The sequence below is a fragment of the Castor canadensis genome, chromosome 4 (assembly GCF_047511655.1).
Source record: "Castor canadensis chromosome 4, mCasCan1.hap1v2, whole genome shotgun sequence".
NCBI classification, from domain to species: Eukaryota; Metazoa; Chordata; class Mammalia; order Rodentia; family Castoridae; genus Castor; species Castor canadensis.
Genome location: NC_133389.1, coordinates 91,129,173 through 91,144,676, shown reverse-complemented (window position 1 = coordinate 91,144,676; position 15,504 = coordinate 91,129,173). Strand labels below are relative to the sequence as shown.

The following is a 15,504-nucleotide window of genomic DNA, read 5'->3' as shown; positions in this document are numbered from 1 at the left end:
GTTGCAAGGGCTCAAAGGAGGTGAATGGGCTGTCCTGGAAGACTGGGTTCCCCAAGTTCAAATGTGTATAGCTATGCCTTTCTCCAGGCTCATTTTCCCTAGCAGGGATAATCCAAGTTCCCTCCTATAGGTTATAGGACACAGGCCAATGTTTTTGGTAATGAACACTGGCTTCATGTGGCACTGGGCAGAAGGGCAACTCCTCACTAGTAGGGCAGGACAGAGAATCTGGAAACTGCTTCTCATGCAGGTTTCTGAGCAACCCTCTGCTTCAGAGGTACCTGGCATCTGCAATGCCTGCTCCTCTCTGGGGTCCTTCTTCTTGTAGGGTTTTCCTCCCACAGGCACTGAACAGACAGAGAAAGCTGAGCACTAAATCAGCTATTATTCATCCATACAGTTTCACTGTCCAAAATTTTACTCACATCACTCATTCCTCTTTCTTTCCTTTTCTTTTTCTTTTTTGGTGATATTGAGGGTTGAACTCAGGGCCTCACAATTACCAGGCAGATGCTTTACCACTTGAGCTACTCCATCCTGTTCATGTATGTTTGTTCTTGTTCATGCCTTTTTAAATTCCTTTACTGTCTTTTTAGTAAGAGAATGAAGAAAAGTTTGTATGTTCATTCTGTCACATCGCACTGTAATTCTACACATTTTAAAAGGATTTCCACACATACTTTTGACTTAACCTACCAGAAAGAGCTCTCTGTTCCCATCAGAAATCTTTCAGAATATCTTTTCTACCTGACATCATTCCTGACCAACTATATTTGTTGGCTTTTCGTTGCTGTGACAAATACCTGAGAGAAACTATTTAAAAGGAGGAAAACTTTATTTTGGGGGACTGTCCCACTTCATCCATTTATGTCACTTCCTCTGACCCTGGAGACATTGGAACTTTTGGCTTCAGCTTTAAGTTGTGGGGTTTGGGGGAGCATTCTGACTTTTTGATTAGAAAAGAATAATTTCTAGGTTTTAGACTACCTAGTAAATCCCATCCCCCTCTCCCTCATACCTCCTATTCAGAATTTATGACCTAGCTAATTCAAACAACTGTTAGGAGACAATTATACATTAATATTTTCATTTTTCTACACAGTCCAGGCTTTCTAAGCAAAAGGCTCTAGGGAAGTAGGTTAAAAGATGATTGAGAGGCACGCATGCCATGAAAGTTAGGGCTCGTGTGTCTCTCCACAGAGAGCTGGAGGCTTGCATTCCAGGATAATGAAACTTGGACAACTTGTCTCCTTATCCTTGAGACATTTGCTTACATAGTAAAGGCCTCTCTGGAGAGAGAGGTGAGGTGGGGAAAGTGCCATCCAGCCTATGATACCACAGGAGTCACATCATTTCAGGGTTCTCTTTTGGGGTGCAACCCCACACATGTGTAGGTGAGCATCTGGCTCTTACCTCATATCCTGTGAGGAACGAAGATGTGAGGAGCTGGCATTGTGACGCTCTGTGAGTAACAGATGTCTGTTGTCTGATCTAGAGATCTTGTGTTTCAAGTCAGAACACAGATGTGAAGACAGTATTTCCCTACGTAGTATATACACATAATGGTTTTTTTATGAGAACCTACCTATGAAAAAGCTTAATTTATAAATGAGGCATAAAAAGAAACTAACAATAATAACCAATAATAAAACAGAACAATTAATATCATGTAATAAAGGTTGTGTGAACGGGCTCTCTCTCTCTCTAAATGTCTTATTGTACTATACTCACCTTCTTGCTGATGACATGAGACAGGTGATTCAAGGCCACAGGATGAGATGAATGAGATGCGTGGTGTCCCATTGTGACTCAGCACTAAGGTACTACTAAGGGTCACTTGAGCACAGCACTGTGATACACTACAGTGACTAAGGTGGCCAAGGTGGTTAGCGAGTGAATAATGGGTGGGTAGAGTCTACAGTGTGGATGCTGAACAAAGGGATGATTCATTTCCTGGGGGGGAGATAGGGGCAGCAAAGGTATGTATGAGTTCTCTCTTCTCCCCTCCCCTGCCCTGTTCCTCCTCCTCAGCTTCCTTTCCCTCCTTCCCCTTCCCTCCTTTCCTCCTCTTCCTCTCCTCTTCTTTTCCTCCTCCTCCTCCTTCTTCTCCCTCTCCCTCTCTCTCTGTCAATGGGTTCTTACTATGTATCCCAGGCTGCCCTTGAACTCCTGCCTCAGCATCCCTACTGCTGAGAATATAGGCATCTGCCACCATATCTGGAAAGGTTTGAGATTTCATCACACTACTCAGAGCAGCACCAACATAAAACTTATTAAGTATTTTTTCCTGGAATTTTCCATTTAATATTTTCAGGACCCTTGTTGACTAACAGTAACTGAAGCCCTGGAAAGAGAAACTGCAGATAAAGGGGGACTTGTGTATAAAAAAACCCTCTCCTGGTGGCAGTAGCCTGAAGTTTGTCATCCCAAACTCACCTGTGTGTGGATGACACAGGGAAAAGCTCTTAATTTCCACATTTAGCATCTCCATCACTCCATCCTCAAACTCTGGCTTAACACTGTGTTCACTCTATTACTAAGCCTATCCAATTATTATTATTTTTCTTGTTGTAGAGTTTTCTACCTCTGATATGAAACACAGTAGCCGAAGAATTGAGGTAAGATTAATTTTAACATTTTTGATTTAAGAATTAAAAAAAAAAGTCATTTGATGAGACAAATTCCGTCAAAAAATTCAGAACCAAATCCTCAGCAATTACATCTTAGAAAAACAATGACCTAGTTTCTAAAATAGCAGATCATGCCTACATGCCTAGGAAATTGATGTCGTGCTTTGTGCATTGCTTTTTTGGGCTGTTTCCTGTCCTCTACCCATGCAGGTGAGTAGCTCTCTTAGATGCATTGCCATTTGAATGCTCTGGACCTATCCACAAAGCAGGAAATTCTTTTTCCTTCCAGTTGTGGAGAGATTTTCTTGTCTAATTTATATGTAAAGACCTCGGAAAAGATACTTGCAACTTTTTACTTGTCTCAGGTCTCTGACCCTTCTGTATCCTATGAGCCTTTGAGAAACTACTTGTGTTTCTGAACAGCTTAGTGTTTTAAAAAGGAAGCTATTGTCCTAAAAAAATTAATGGCTATTGTTAGAGAGATGTTTAAACACTGTCAGAATCTTCCTTTATTTCCTGTTATTTTTGAAAAATGGTGCATGCACTTCCTCCTACAGCTTGAGTCTCTCGAGTCAGGTCTCCTTTCCTTCTTGCTTACATGTGGGTGGTGAAAGAATGAAAATTAAACTTAGAGCTCTCAATCACCTTGCATGATCCACACCTATAAACATTCTGATATAATTAGGCATGGAGTTTGTGTACATGGGAAAAGACCACAATGTAAAGAAGCAGCAAGTTAAGGAGTTTATAGCTTTGTAAGTGCAAAGTTGAATGCTATACATTGGGTTACACTGCCCTCTAGAGGTCAATAATGGTAATAACTGGTTTAGTTTGAAAATGGAAGGCTGGGCAAAGTGGCTTGGATCTGTAATCTCAGCTAGTTGGGAAGCTGAGATTGGGAGGATTTCTGGTTTGAGACAAGCTCTGGCAAAAAGTTAGTGAGACCCCCCCATCTCAACACAAGCTAGGCATGGTTTCATATGTGTAATCCTAGCTACTAGGAGGGATAGGTAAGAGAATCCTGTCAAAAAAGTAAGACCCTATTTGAAAAATAAAGCAAACAATTGCTGGGGACATGGCCCAAGTAGTAGAGTGCCTGCTTAGCAAGTGCAAGGCCCTGAATTCGAACCCCAGTACCACCAAAAAAAAGTTGGGGAACAAAGGAGAATGAATGAAAAGGCAGCAAGGGTTAAAATAATTCAGCAAAATGATGATGACTGTTTTTATTCCAGATACTGACTGAGTTTGTCAGTAACAGAATGACCACTGTTTTTTGTTTTGTTTGGCAGTACTGGGGTTTGAACTTAGGGACTTATGCTTGCTAGGAAGGTGCTCTACCACTTGAGCCACTCCACCAGCCCTGTCACTGTTAAGGTATATGTGACAGCAGTTTTAAACTCTTCTCAGGAGGGATTAAAACATTTTAAATTAATCCTATGGAAAGTAAAAAGAAAAGAGAAATAAAATGTTTCTCATCTTAATTTTTTAATGTTTACATTATAGAGCCTTCATTTAAAAATGTGTAACCATGAGATTTACATCTAATTTTGTTTTTTTAAAATGTTGTTTTATTTTGGTTATAAAAATGAGCTTTTCGGTTTTTTGTTGTTCTTTTGTGTTTGTGTGTGTTTTGTTTTTTTGTGGTACTGGAGGTTGAATTCAAGGCCTAATACTTGCTAAGCAGGTGGTCTGCCACTCGAGTTAGATCCCCAGCCCTTTTTGCTGTAGTTATTTTTGAGATAGGGCCTCATGTTTTTGCCTAGGCTGGCCTAGACTACAGTCTTCCTATTTACATTTCCCATGAAGCTGGGATGACAGACATGCACCATCATGCTCAGCTATTGGTTGAGATGGTGTCTTGCTAACTTTTTACCTAGGCTGGCTGTGAGCTATGACCCTTCCTATCTCTGTCTCTTGAGTATCTCAGATTATAGGCATGAACCACTGTGTCCAGCTGTTCTTTGTTTTGCTTCTGTTGTTTTTTCTTTTTGGTGCTGGAGAGGGAACCTAGGGCCTTGCAAGTCCTAAGCATGTACTCTTACACTGAGCTCCCCCTTCCCCCAGCCTGAGATTTTAGTTTTAAAAATTATGATCTCACTGGGCCTGGTGGTGTACTCTGATAATCCTAACATTTGGAAGTGGAGGCAGGAAGATAGGAAATTAGAGGCCAGCTTGGGCTACATAGTGAGACCCTGTCTGAAAAACCCAAGGACTAGGAATGTAACTCAGTGGTAGAGTGCTTGCCTAGCATGTGGAAGGCCCTGGAATAAATTCCTAGCACCACAAAATTAATTAATTAAAAATCTGTGTCTCTAAGATAGTTTTGTGCTTTAAAAAACTTTCTTAAGAGAATACCAGAATCTCTTTGGGTGACTTTAAGCCAGTTAACATAATATTTATGTATGTTTCTGCACTCATTGCTTTTTCTCTTTCTCCTTTTAGTTTCCTCTGCCACCGTTGTCACTTTTGCCCATGAGATCTAGTGTCCTCACTATCCCCCAAAGTCACAAGTTTCCAAGAGAGAGAGAAAGGAATATGCCACTCCTCACACCCTTCGTGCCTAAGCTCTTGGAACCTACTGGTTCATCTGATGAGTGCAGTGCCTCAAACCAGCAGCAGGAAGCCCTGTTGAAGGGCGTGGTGAATCAAACACTCAGGTCTTCTGACAGCTCCATTTGGTCAAGAAACATGTGCCCTTTTCGGAAGGTTGACCATCACAGACACCATCTGGAGGGGGAGGAGAATTGGAAATCCAAGGAAACAGAAGGATGGGACAAAATTGAAATCTCTTATTTTGAAAAAGGGGAATCTCTGGTGTCCTTTGAGAATTTTAAGGAAGACAATATCCATGCAGACAAGGAAGACTATATTGAATGCTGTGGCAGTGAAATGAGAGCAGAAGAGAACTTTCCATATCTGTCACTGAGAAAGAAAGAGAGTTCAACAACCAGGTATGAACACGATTCAGAAACTGTGTGTACCAGTCCAGGCAAGCTCCAAGAAGCCCAGCACTCAGAAATAGCTTTAAACCAGGATAAAGAGATTAGAAATGACAACACTATTTCAAGAAGCAATTCATTACATAAAGGTGAAACAATGGTACAGAACAATATGTTAGAAGAATTGACTGTACTTAAAAGCTTTTCCAGTATAGTGTCTGATGGTCCCATTGAAAAGCTCCCAGAAAATCACAGTGACATGGATACAAACATAAAAATATCAGTAGCAGAAGCAACTAAACCAGAAATGAATGGAATAGTGCCTCTTATCCACATCACTGTCCCTGGAGATGGAAGCCCCAAGGAACCAGCGATAGCCAAACCAAGCCTCCAGAAAAGAAAGAGCACTGTTCAGAACAACAATGGCTCCAACATACTTGCATACCAAGAAAATGACAAATGTAAGTTGAATAGCCATAGAAGTAAGTTGGATTCAAAGACCAAGACAAGTAACATGACACCCCAGAATTTCATGATTTCCATTCAAGCTTCCATTAAACCTAATATGCATAAAACTAGCATAAAAACTCAAGTTTTTCCTGCTTTGGAGCTGGTTGATCCCAGGCCCTGGCAATCACCTAAGTTACAAAGGAGAATGCCACAGATGGAAAAGAAGCAATCAACATACAGGACTCAGAAACCTAAAAAGCAGTCATTTCCCTGCATCTGTAAAAGTCCAGGGATGAAAAAGGCATGTGTTCCTCTCTCTGTTCCACCAACGGAGCCAAGACTCCATTACCTAGATCTTAAGTATAGTGACATGTTCAAAGAAATCAATTCAGCTGCCAATGGACCTGGAATCTATGAAATGTTTGGGACCCCTGTTTACTGTCACATGCGAGAGGCAAAACGACATGAAAACAAGTATTACTGTGAGATATGCTCGGCTCCATCAGGCAGACGTATCCTCAACAAGTGTCGATCTTCACACAGTGAGAGAAGTAGCAATAACAGAGCAAGATTTTCTCAGAAACGACCACATATTAAACCCTCAAAGCCTTCTCTTGGCCTTAAGCAAAAGCACAAAGGTGCTTTTCCTAGAGAAAAGGGTTGCAAGGTTGGAGGAAGCAACCTAGAAAACATGGAAAATGGTGATGGTATTTCAGAAGCAGACTGGCAGATAAAATCTTCAGGAAATAACTCTCCATCTTCCAAGGTTGAAGTTCACCCCATGAACTTGGTCCAGACTTCTGAGGAGCCCCCTGAACAGAATGAATTCCTTCCTGTCTCAGATTTATCCGTTGTTGAAGAAATCTCTATGGAAGAGTGTAATGAAGAGGGAGACATTTCTAACCAAATACTTGCTACAAGCCTCAGAGATCTGCAGGAACTCGAAGATCTACATCACCAGATCCCTTTTGTCCCTTCAGAAAATATCTGGACTGTGCCCAGTGAGAAGAGTTCTAATAAGCAAGTACTACAAGAAAAGCAGAATATAGCACCTCTTGATAAAATAAATACCAGTCAACTGTTAATGAATTATCTAGAGTTTCATAGTGTTTCAGATAAACCTAAAACGCCTGCAAGTTTCTCTTTCCAAGAGAAACAAGAAAGTGTATCTTCCCAAGCATATCAACAGTGGTCACATTCCTTGGACCATGATAGTTTATCAGACAAGTCAATCACATATCAAACATTTGGAAAAACTTTAAATGATGCAAATTCAATTTCCCAAGAAATTCTGGACTCATTAAACAATGAAGAATTAACAGATGAATTGTTAGGTTGTCTAGCTGCAGAACTATTAGCTCTTGACGAGAAAGATAGCTCTTGCCAAATAATGACAAATGAAACAGACCCTGAAAACCTAAATCTTGTCTTTAGTAGGAGAGGAAATACTACAAAAGATTTGGGCAGAGAGACAACTAATGTCAAAATACAGGTTGGTATAATTAGACTAAGAGATTCTTGGGGTGGGAAGGAACCTTAGAAACAATCTGGTTCAAATCCCTGATTTTCAAAGAAGGAACCATAAACACTAAACAATTAAGTATTTCTTCAAGGTGTCATTGTTTGGTTGAAAGATTGGAATTCAGGTTCCTTGACTTCCAGAGAAAGATGTTTTTATCATGCTCCTTACTTTTGGATTTAGCTAGCTTGATGTTGCATTGAAATCACTTGGGGCAAATTAATATAGCAAAGCTGACCTATTTAAATAGATTAGTATTTTATTCAATGATGACATTTTAAATCAATAGATAATTTTCAATGATCAACAAAGAGAAAGCTATAAGCAAAGCATTGCTGTACATGGTGTGTGAGATGGAAATAAATGATCACAGCCTGTTTCATTTGTACGAAGTGTACATTTCTCAAAGATTCCTGGAACTTGAGTGCTGTCAGATAGGTCACTACTTTAACACAAAAATATTATCAGTTCCTATTGTGTTTGTGGCACTGGGCTAAACACTAGGAGATAGCAATGTATAAGACTCAGTTATTCCTCTCAGAGAAGCATAAACAAAAATCCTGAAAAAAAATTTAAGCATTTTGTTGAGTCAGAGTAGAGTGAGAAAGAATATCAACAGATAATTGGGTCTTGTTTGTTTTGGTTTCCCTGAAGTGCATGAACTTTCTGAATTTTAAAGACAGAAATAGTAGTTTAAGCTGAAATGTTATTTATTTAACAGTAAGTCAGGTTATAGCACACTATCTCAAGGTCAGGCATAATTATTTAAAATAGTTGAGCAGAAGCTCACGCAAATAATTATCCCATAGCTAGGCTTACTGAGAACTTAACCACATGTGAGTGAAGTGCATTGTATTATTTCATTTTATGTTTCATTTATTATTATTTATTTTTATTTGTTTTTTGGTGGGAGTAGGGTTAGAACTCAAGTGTTCGCACTTGCAAAGCAGGTGCTCTACTGCTTGACCCACTCCTCCAGTCCATTTGATTTGGTTATTTTGGATATGAGGTCTCATGAACTATATGCTTGTGCTAGCCATCAACCGCAATCTTCCTGATCTCAGCCTCCCAACGTAGCTAGAATTACAGGCATGAACCACTCGTGCCTAGCTTCATTTTATGTTTCATAATAGCTCTATGACTAAGAGGGGAATTAATATGTGCTCACTTCATACATGAGGAAACTGAGGTTTAGAAAACTGAGGTTTTTAAGATTACTAGTAGAGGAGATCAAAACAAAACATTTCTGGTCCTGATCAACCAGTTGGATAAAGTGATCTAAGTTCTCCACAAGGATACTTGTTTCCTGATTTCTGACGCAGTGCCTCAAAGTTTACTGTGAACACCAGTTTCTTGTTAAAACCTGGGCATTGATTGAATCTGTCTGGGCCCTGAGGCTGTGTGTGTGTGTGTATGTGTGTAAAAGAGCAAGAGAGAGACTATTTAGGTGTTTGTGTGTAAATGTATGTGCTTGCGTGTGTTGTGTTTTATAAGTATGCTTATGTATATATGTAATGTTTGAGTATATGTGTATATTGTGGAAATAAACAAAGATCAGGCAAAGGCTATTTATTCAGAGCTTGGCACAGCAAGGGAGTCAGCCACCATCACTTCCATTTTGGCAGAGACTCAAAGGCAGACGGAGGAGTGGAAAGCATAGTGGAAAAGGGAAGGCTTCAGGTGTTCTCTGATTGGTGGCTGTTGGTGTGGGGAAGAAGTGGCAGGGTAAGCAGGAGTGATGCATCCTATGGGGTTTCTTAGAGCTGTACATTTGGCTTTCTTTATTTAATTGGTCCTAAGTTGGAAGTGGGGACAAAAAGCAGAGAAGCTGTCAGTTATGAATCAAGTCCTGAGTGTTTGGGACTGGTTATGGAAGAGTTGCTGTTGGGCTTCATGGACTATTTGCTAGAGATAGTAGTCCAATTTCCTGCAAGTCTGACTTGTAGATAGCAGGCTGGCTTCCAGGGCTGGTTATTGTAGATAATGGGCTGGTTGCTGTGGATTGTAGGTCTGAGTTCTATTTTCATATATGGTCTGACCGTTATTGTTTTGTATATTGTCTCTCAGTACATATATCTATGTATGTATGTGCTGTGTATACTTGAATGTATGTTTATGGTTACATACCACTTATATGTATGTGTATACAGTATGTACTTCTGTGAATGTACATATAACTGTGTGTGTGTGCTTGTGTGAGTGTGTGTTTGTGTGTGTGTGTTTGTGTGTGTGTGTTTGTGTGTGTGTGTGTTCAACTGTGTCTGTGCTTCTCTTTCTAAACTTGTCTGTGTTTAGGAGCAAGTTGACCAGAATAAAGGGAATTTTGGAGCTGGGGGCCGTGGGTTGCTGAGGAGACAGCATGCACTAATATACTAGGGTCCTTATGAAAAGTTACTCTCAAAACACAGTGGTCAGTAGCCTGCAGGCCCATGTAGGACCAGGCTTGAGCAAACCTAAGATCTCCTTCTATAAAATATACAAGGCAAAATGTGACTTAGGCACACGCATGGTTAGCCAGGCTGAAATTTACAACTAAGACTCAATCATTTTGGGGAAATCTGTGTCTAGAAGTTACCCAGGAACAATAAGAATAGTCATGAACAGGTGCATTTGAGAGGAAGATTACTATACTCTTCACTTTTTCTCTCCATTCCAATGACTCAGTTTAGTAGGGATTTTTTTTTTTTTTTTGGTGGCACTGGGCTTAAACGCAGGGCTTCATGCTTATAAAGCAGGTACTCTACCACTTGAGCCATACCTCCAGTCCATTTTTTTTATTTGGAGATGGGGGTCTCATGAGCTATTTGCCTAGGCTGGCCTCAAACCACAATTCTCCTGATCTAAGCCTCCCAAGCAGCTAGGATTAAAGGTGTGAGCCACTGGTGCTCAGTCATAATGGTGATCTTTTTTTCATCTCATTTTTTCCAGAGGTATAATAATGGGTTCGGGATATATGACAAAGAGGAGACATTTCCAAACTCAAATGAAAAAAAGACATTTTCTGAAAGTAGTTTAAAGCGTGAAGAAGCTATCCAGTGGACCAAGGGTGAGATCCTCGGGAAGGGAGCATATGGCACAGTAAGTTCATCTGGAACCTTGAAATCAGAATTCTCAACCTCTTCTCAACCCCTTTCCTCCCTTACCACTTCCCCCCATGCTGCTCCTGCCACACTCTTTCTTAGAACTCTTTCAGCTGGAATAACAGAAACCCCAACCCAAACTGGCTTGAGAGGAAAGATTTTTATTGTTTTATGCAACTGAAAGGTGGGTAATTGGCTTGGGCACAGGTGGTTCCAGGGGTCAGACCATGTTATCAGGATCCATTCTGCCACTATCTGTCTGGCTCTTGTTCTCAGGCTCCACGTAGTGGCACAATAGTCACTGCACCTCTAGCTTCCTGTTATTCTAGGTTTAAGCCCAGTGGGAAAGAAATCTTAGTAGCTCTATATGTCACTGGAAGTTGTTGGCAAAGCTAAAAGATGTTCTTTCTGTTTTGAGAATTGAGAATTGGTAATCTAGAAAGTATTAACCTAGACAGGTTAAAAAAAAAAGACTGATCCACAAATAAGACCTGTATAGTCTGTAGTTGGGGACATGTCAGGAATCAATGAGAAGGTGGGAAGACACAGAACTGCTGAGATCACTCTGTGAGGATGACCCCAGCACTTGCCTCCTTCTTTCTCCATGGAGCTTTAGAACTGACCGAGACCTGTTTCATTCATTTGATGAGGAGCTTTCCCAAACCAATATCTGATGCAGTCATCAGAGAAATCAGAAGTAAATTGCACAACTTACTCAAAAATGTACGACCGGGGAATTCTAATTATCCAAGTCACTCGACGCCAAGCCAATATATTATTATCTATTCACCATGTTGCTTACTCCTCCCTATATTGGCTCCACTGGAACACAGAATTCTCTTAAATATGTTGCATTTAAGTGGGAATGTCTCAACTTAGAGAAAGACAAGTGTTTGGGAGGAGAAGGGAAAATCAAATGTCACATGAAATATTCTGTGAACATGTCATTATGTCACTTAAATTTAATATTAAGGTACTGGTTTTTTTCTAGGTATACTGTGGTCTCACTAGCCAAGGGCAGCTAATAGCTGTAAAACAGGTAACTTTGGATACTTCTGATAAACTGGCTACTGAAAAAGAGTATCAGAAACTTCAGGAAGAAGTAGATTTGCTCAAAGCACTGAAACATGTCAACATTGTGGCCTATCTGGGGACATGCTTGGAAGAGAACACTGTAAGCATTTTCATGGAGTTTGTTCCCGGTGGCTCAATCTCTAGTATTATAAACCGTTTTGGGCCATTGCCTGAGATGGTGTTCTGTAAATATACAAAACAAATTCTGCAAGGTGTTGCTTATCTCCATGAGAACTGTGTGGTACATCGTGATATTAAAGGAAACAATGTTATGCTCATGCCAACTGGAATAATAAAGTTGATTGATTTTGGCTGTGCCAAGCGTTTGGCCTGGGCAGGATTAAATGGCACCCACAGTGACATGCTGAAGTCCATGCATGGGACTCCATATTGGATGGCCCCAGAAGTCATCAACGAGTCTGGTTATGGAAGGAAATCAGATATCTGGAGCATTGGCTGCACTGTGTTTGAGATGGCCACAGGGAAGCCTCCGTTGGCTTCCATGGACAGGATGGCAGCCATGTTTTACATTGGGGCCCACAGAGGGCTGATGCCTCCTTTACCAGACCACTTCTCAGAACACGCAGCAGACTTTGTGCGCATGTGCCTGACCAGGTAAGAAACAAAAAACAGGAAGAGAATAAATACCTAGAGATTCCAAGCAGCTAACATTCCCCTGGAAACTTGGAGTCCATCAAAATTTCTCTTGCAGTTATGAAATCAAGTAGGGAGTGATTTGTGCGGACAGTAATCATGACTACCCATTTTGGGTGATTTTGTTCATTGTTATACCAGGGCATAGGGACAATGTTGCAAGTAGAAAGTGCCTCAATTAAATGCCTTATCAGGTCCTCACAACAATGCCCCATATCAATGGGTTTGCAAAGTGGGCTAAAGATCTGCTTATTTTACCAATGAGACATCTCTCCAGATTTGCCATGACTAAGTGATACACCTTGCCTTTAAAGTGAGGGGAAGCATTGCGAGGAAAAAGAACAAATCTCAAGTAGCAAATGTGGGAGCATTTGGGGAAGCAGAAAAGCCCAAGAAGATGTCTGTTTTCTCCTCTTTATCCTCTTTCTCTTATCTCTGGGATGGATTTCTGAGTACGATCTTAGAACTATAAGGACTATAGGGATTAACTAGTGGTGTGGTTTTCAAACTTTTAGCTAGAAACCCTCTGCTCATATGAATTATTATTTTTTTATTTTTGGTGGCACTAGAGTTTGAATTCAGGATCTTGTCCTTGAGACACACTCCCAGCCTGAGTTCTTAGTTAAGAGATAAAACATAAGGCCAAGGGTGTAGCTCAGTGGTACTGTTTGCTGAGCATGCATTCCTAGAATGGTGTGTGTGTGTGTGTGTGTGTGTGTATGTGTGTGTGTGTGTTAGGGGAGAGCTAAAGAGCAGGGAGCTGGAACTCACACACTATCTCTAGGAAGGTACAGAATATCCTAAAATATACACTCTTAATGAGGCGCCACATTTAGTTGCAGGAAAGTAAGACCCAACCTTCAAACTCAATTTCTGGTCTTCTAAGGAAGTGTGCTTTCTTATCCTTAGATGGAAAACTATAGAGATCCAGTTTTTATCCCCTACCTAAGGCAATCTCCAACTCCAGGGGGTTCATTTTGCCTTTCTGAATGAATCTCAGAATCCACAGGCTCTCTGTCTGCCAAGAAATGTGCCTCTCTCATTGTCTCCTTTAGAGCGGTCCTGGTTCATTTCAGGGCAGGAACACATTTCTACTGCAAGGGGTGGTGTCACTGCTAAATGCAGACACACCTCAGTGTAGATTTTATGGACAGAAGCACAGGCATCGAGCTGCCCAGCTCCTGGAAAAACACACAAAAGGGACACAATGGCATTGGGAATCTCAAACAACCCAATACCAAATGTGGAGATTGGTCTTAGCTCTTTAAACTATTGTAGTTTCTTTGCTCTGAGTTTTAACAATTATCTGTTACTGACTCTCAGTTAGAAACCACCTGCTATTCTCATTTTCGCCAAAGTTATCGTCACACACACACACACACACAGAACTTTAAAGAGAAAAAGTAGAATTTTTTATAACTCTTCTTTTGAACCATTGCTTTATAAACTGAGTAATACTCAACTCACCCCACTAATATAAATTAACAAGGTTGTGCAGGTCAAGTTAAATGGTGTATATAAATTGCTTAACAATGTATGGGGTGCACAATTAGGACTCCATAGTTAACCATTAGGGAGAATACTAACACAACTTAATTACTGTCACACACACATATAATTACCTCCTGAAATTCTACAGCAAAGATCCTAAGGACAATAGCATCTCATGTATAATGATGTAGATAATGATATTTCTTGGAGGAGTGGATAGCTAGAAATTAAAGAAGAGGCACTCTTCAAGATTTAGAAATAGAGGTAGTCAGATATAGACCAGGAGCAAGGCCTGACTAGAACAAAAATGAACTTGGGAAAGCAGTGAGAGATAGCATGGACGGGAGTACTTACTGCTTTTGGCAGGTTGAAAGTTATGGGAAGTAAGGCCAAGGAATTTAGCTTAATTTGCAAAAAGCAGTGAAAGAGTAGAAGGTTGCAGAGGATTTGGGGTAAAGAATACCATGAAGAGAAAGGCCCTTGGGAAGGCAGGTCAGATGGTGGAGTAATGAAAGGCTTGGTATGAATGCTGCTTGAGACAGCCTCCAGGATTGCAGTCAAGGCAGGAATCCAGAGCTTTCATTTTCTCTCAGAAGTACTGGGGTGTGAACTCTTCACACTTGCAAGGCAGACACTCTACCGCTTGAGCCATTCCTGCAGCCTTTTTTCTTTTTTATTAGTGTATATTACGTGAACAAAGGGGTTTCATTGTATTTCCATACATGCATATAATTAATGTACTTTGATCAATTTTACCCCCTCTATTGCTTTTTTATTCTCATGCTCCCATTTTTTAAGCAATTATATCGGGTTTTATTATTCTGTTTTCATACACGTGTATGAAGTACTCCACTTATATTCACCCTCCCCCTCTTCACAGATTTTGGACTTTGATGGTAGAAGCCATGGGACTGTAAAGAGGTTTCCAGACAATTTCAGAGGAAGGTGAATAAGGAGTTGGTAATGGAAAAGAATAAGATTTCATGGTTTTGAGTTTGGATAAAATGGGAGAAAAACCACAGTTGCGAGACAGGACAGGAAAGGAAGTTGAAACACTCCCCCCCCACCCCCTTTGTCTAAGGAGACATTTGAAGCTATGGAATTGGAGCTCAGGAAAGCAGTTGAACTTGGAGGTTTAGATTTAAAAATCACTCTAGGGGCTGGAGGCATAGCTCTGTGGTAGCACATATGCTTTGCATGCACGAGGCCCTGGGTACAATCCACCCAGCATTGCACCTACAAAACAAAAAATCATGTAATGTCAACATTTATAGTTGTGAAAAATTAGTGGGCTGAGGAAAACGTTTTTGAAAATGCTTACAAAGACCAGGTATTGGTGGCTGATGCTTGCAATCCTATCTTGGGAGTCTGAGATCAGGAGGATCGTGGTATGAGGCCAGCCTAGGCAAATAGTTAGCAATGCTCCCATCTCCAAAATAACTGGAACAAAATGGATGAGAGGTGTGGCTCAAGCCTGTTTTGCAAGCATGAAGCCGTGAGTTCAAACCCCAGTCCTACCCCCTAACCCCCCCCCCAAAAAAAGTGCTTACAAAGGGAGAAAACAGGATATGCATAACACAGACTCTAGCATGTAACTGGAGAAAAGAAGGGAGGGAAGGAGAAGAGTGGTCTTAGACAGGAGAATCAATAGAACACTTTCTCATAAG

At 40.7% G+C, this 15,504-nt stretch overlaps 1 protein-coding gene across 1 annotated transcript in view; it reads left to right on the top strand.

Moving 5' to 3' along the window:
• Map3k19 (mitogen-activated protein kinase kinase kinase 19) overlaps positions 1-15,504 on the top strand; it is a 53,494-nt gene that overhangs the window by 35,480 nt on the left and 2,510 nt on the right. Inside the window, exons 9-12 of the mRNA XM_020168413.2 lie at positions 2,575-2,618; positions 5,073-7,511; positions 10,467-10,616; positions 11,610-12,307. Of these exons, the coding sequence (XP_020024002.2) occupies positions 2,575-2,618; positions 5,073-7,511; positions 10,467-10,616; positions 11,610-12,307 (3,331 nt within the window). The remainder of the gene's footprint in view (positions 1-2,574; positions 2,619-5,072; positions 7,512-10,466; positions 10,617-11,609; positions 12,308-15,504) is intronic.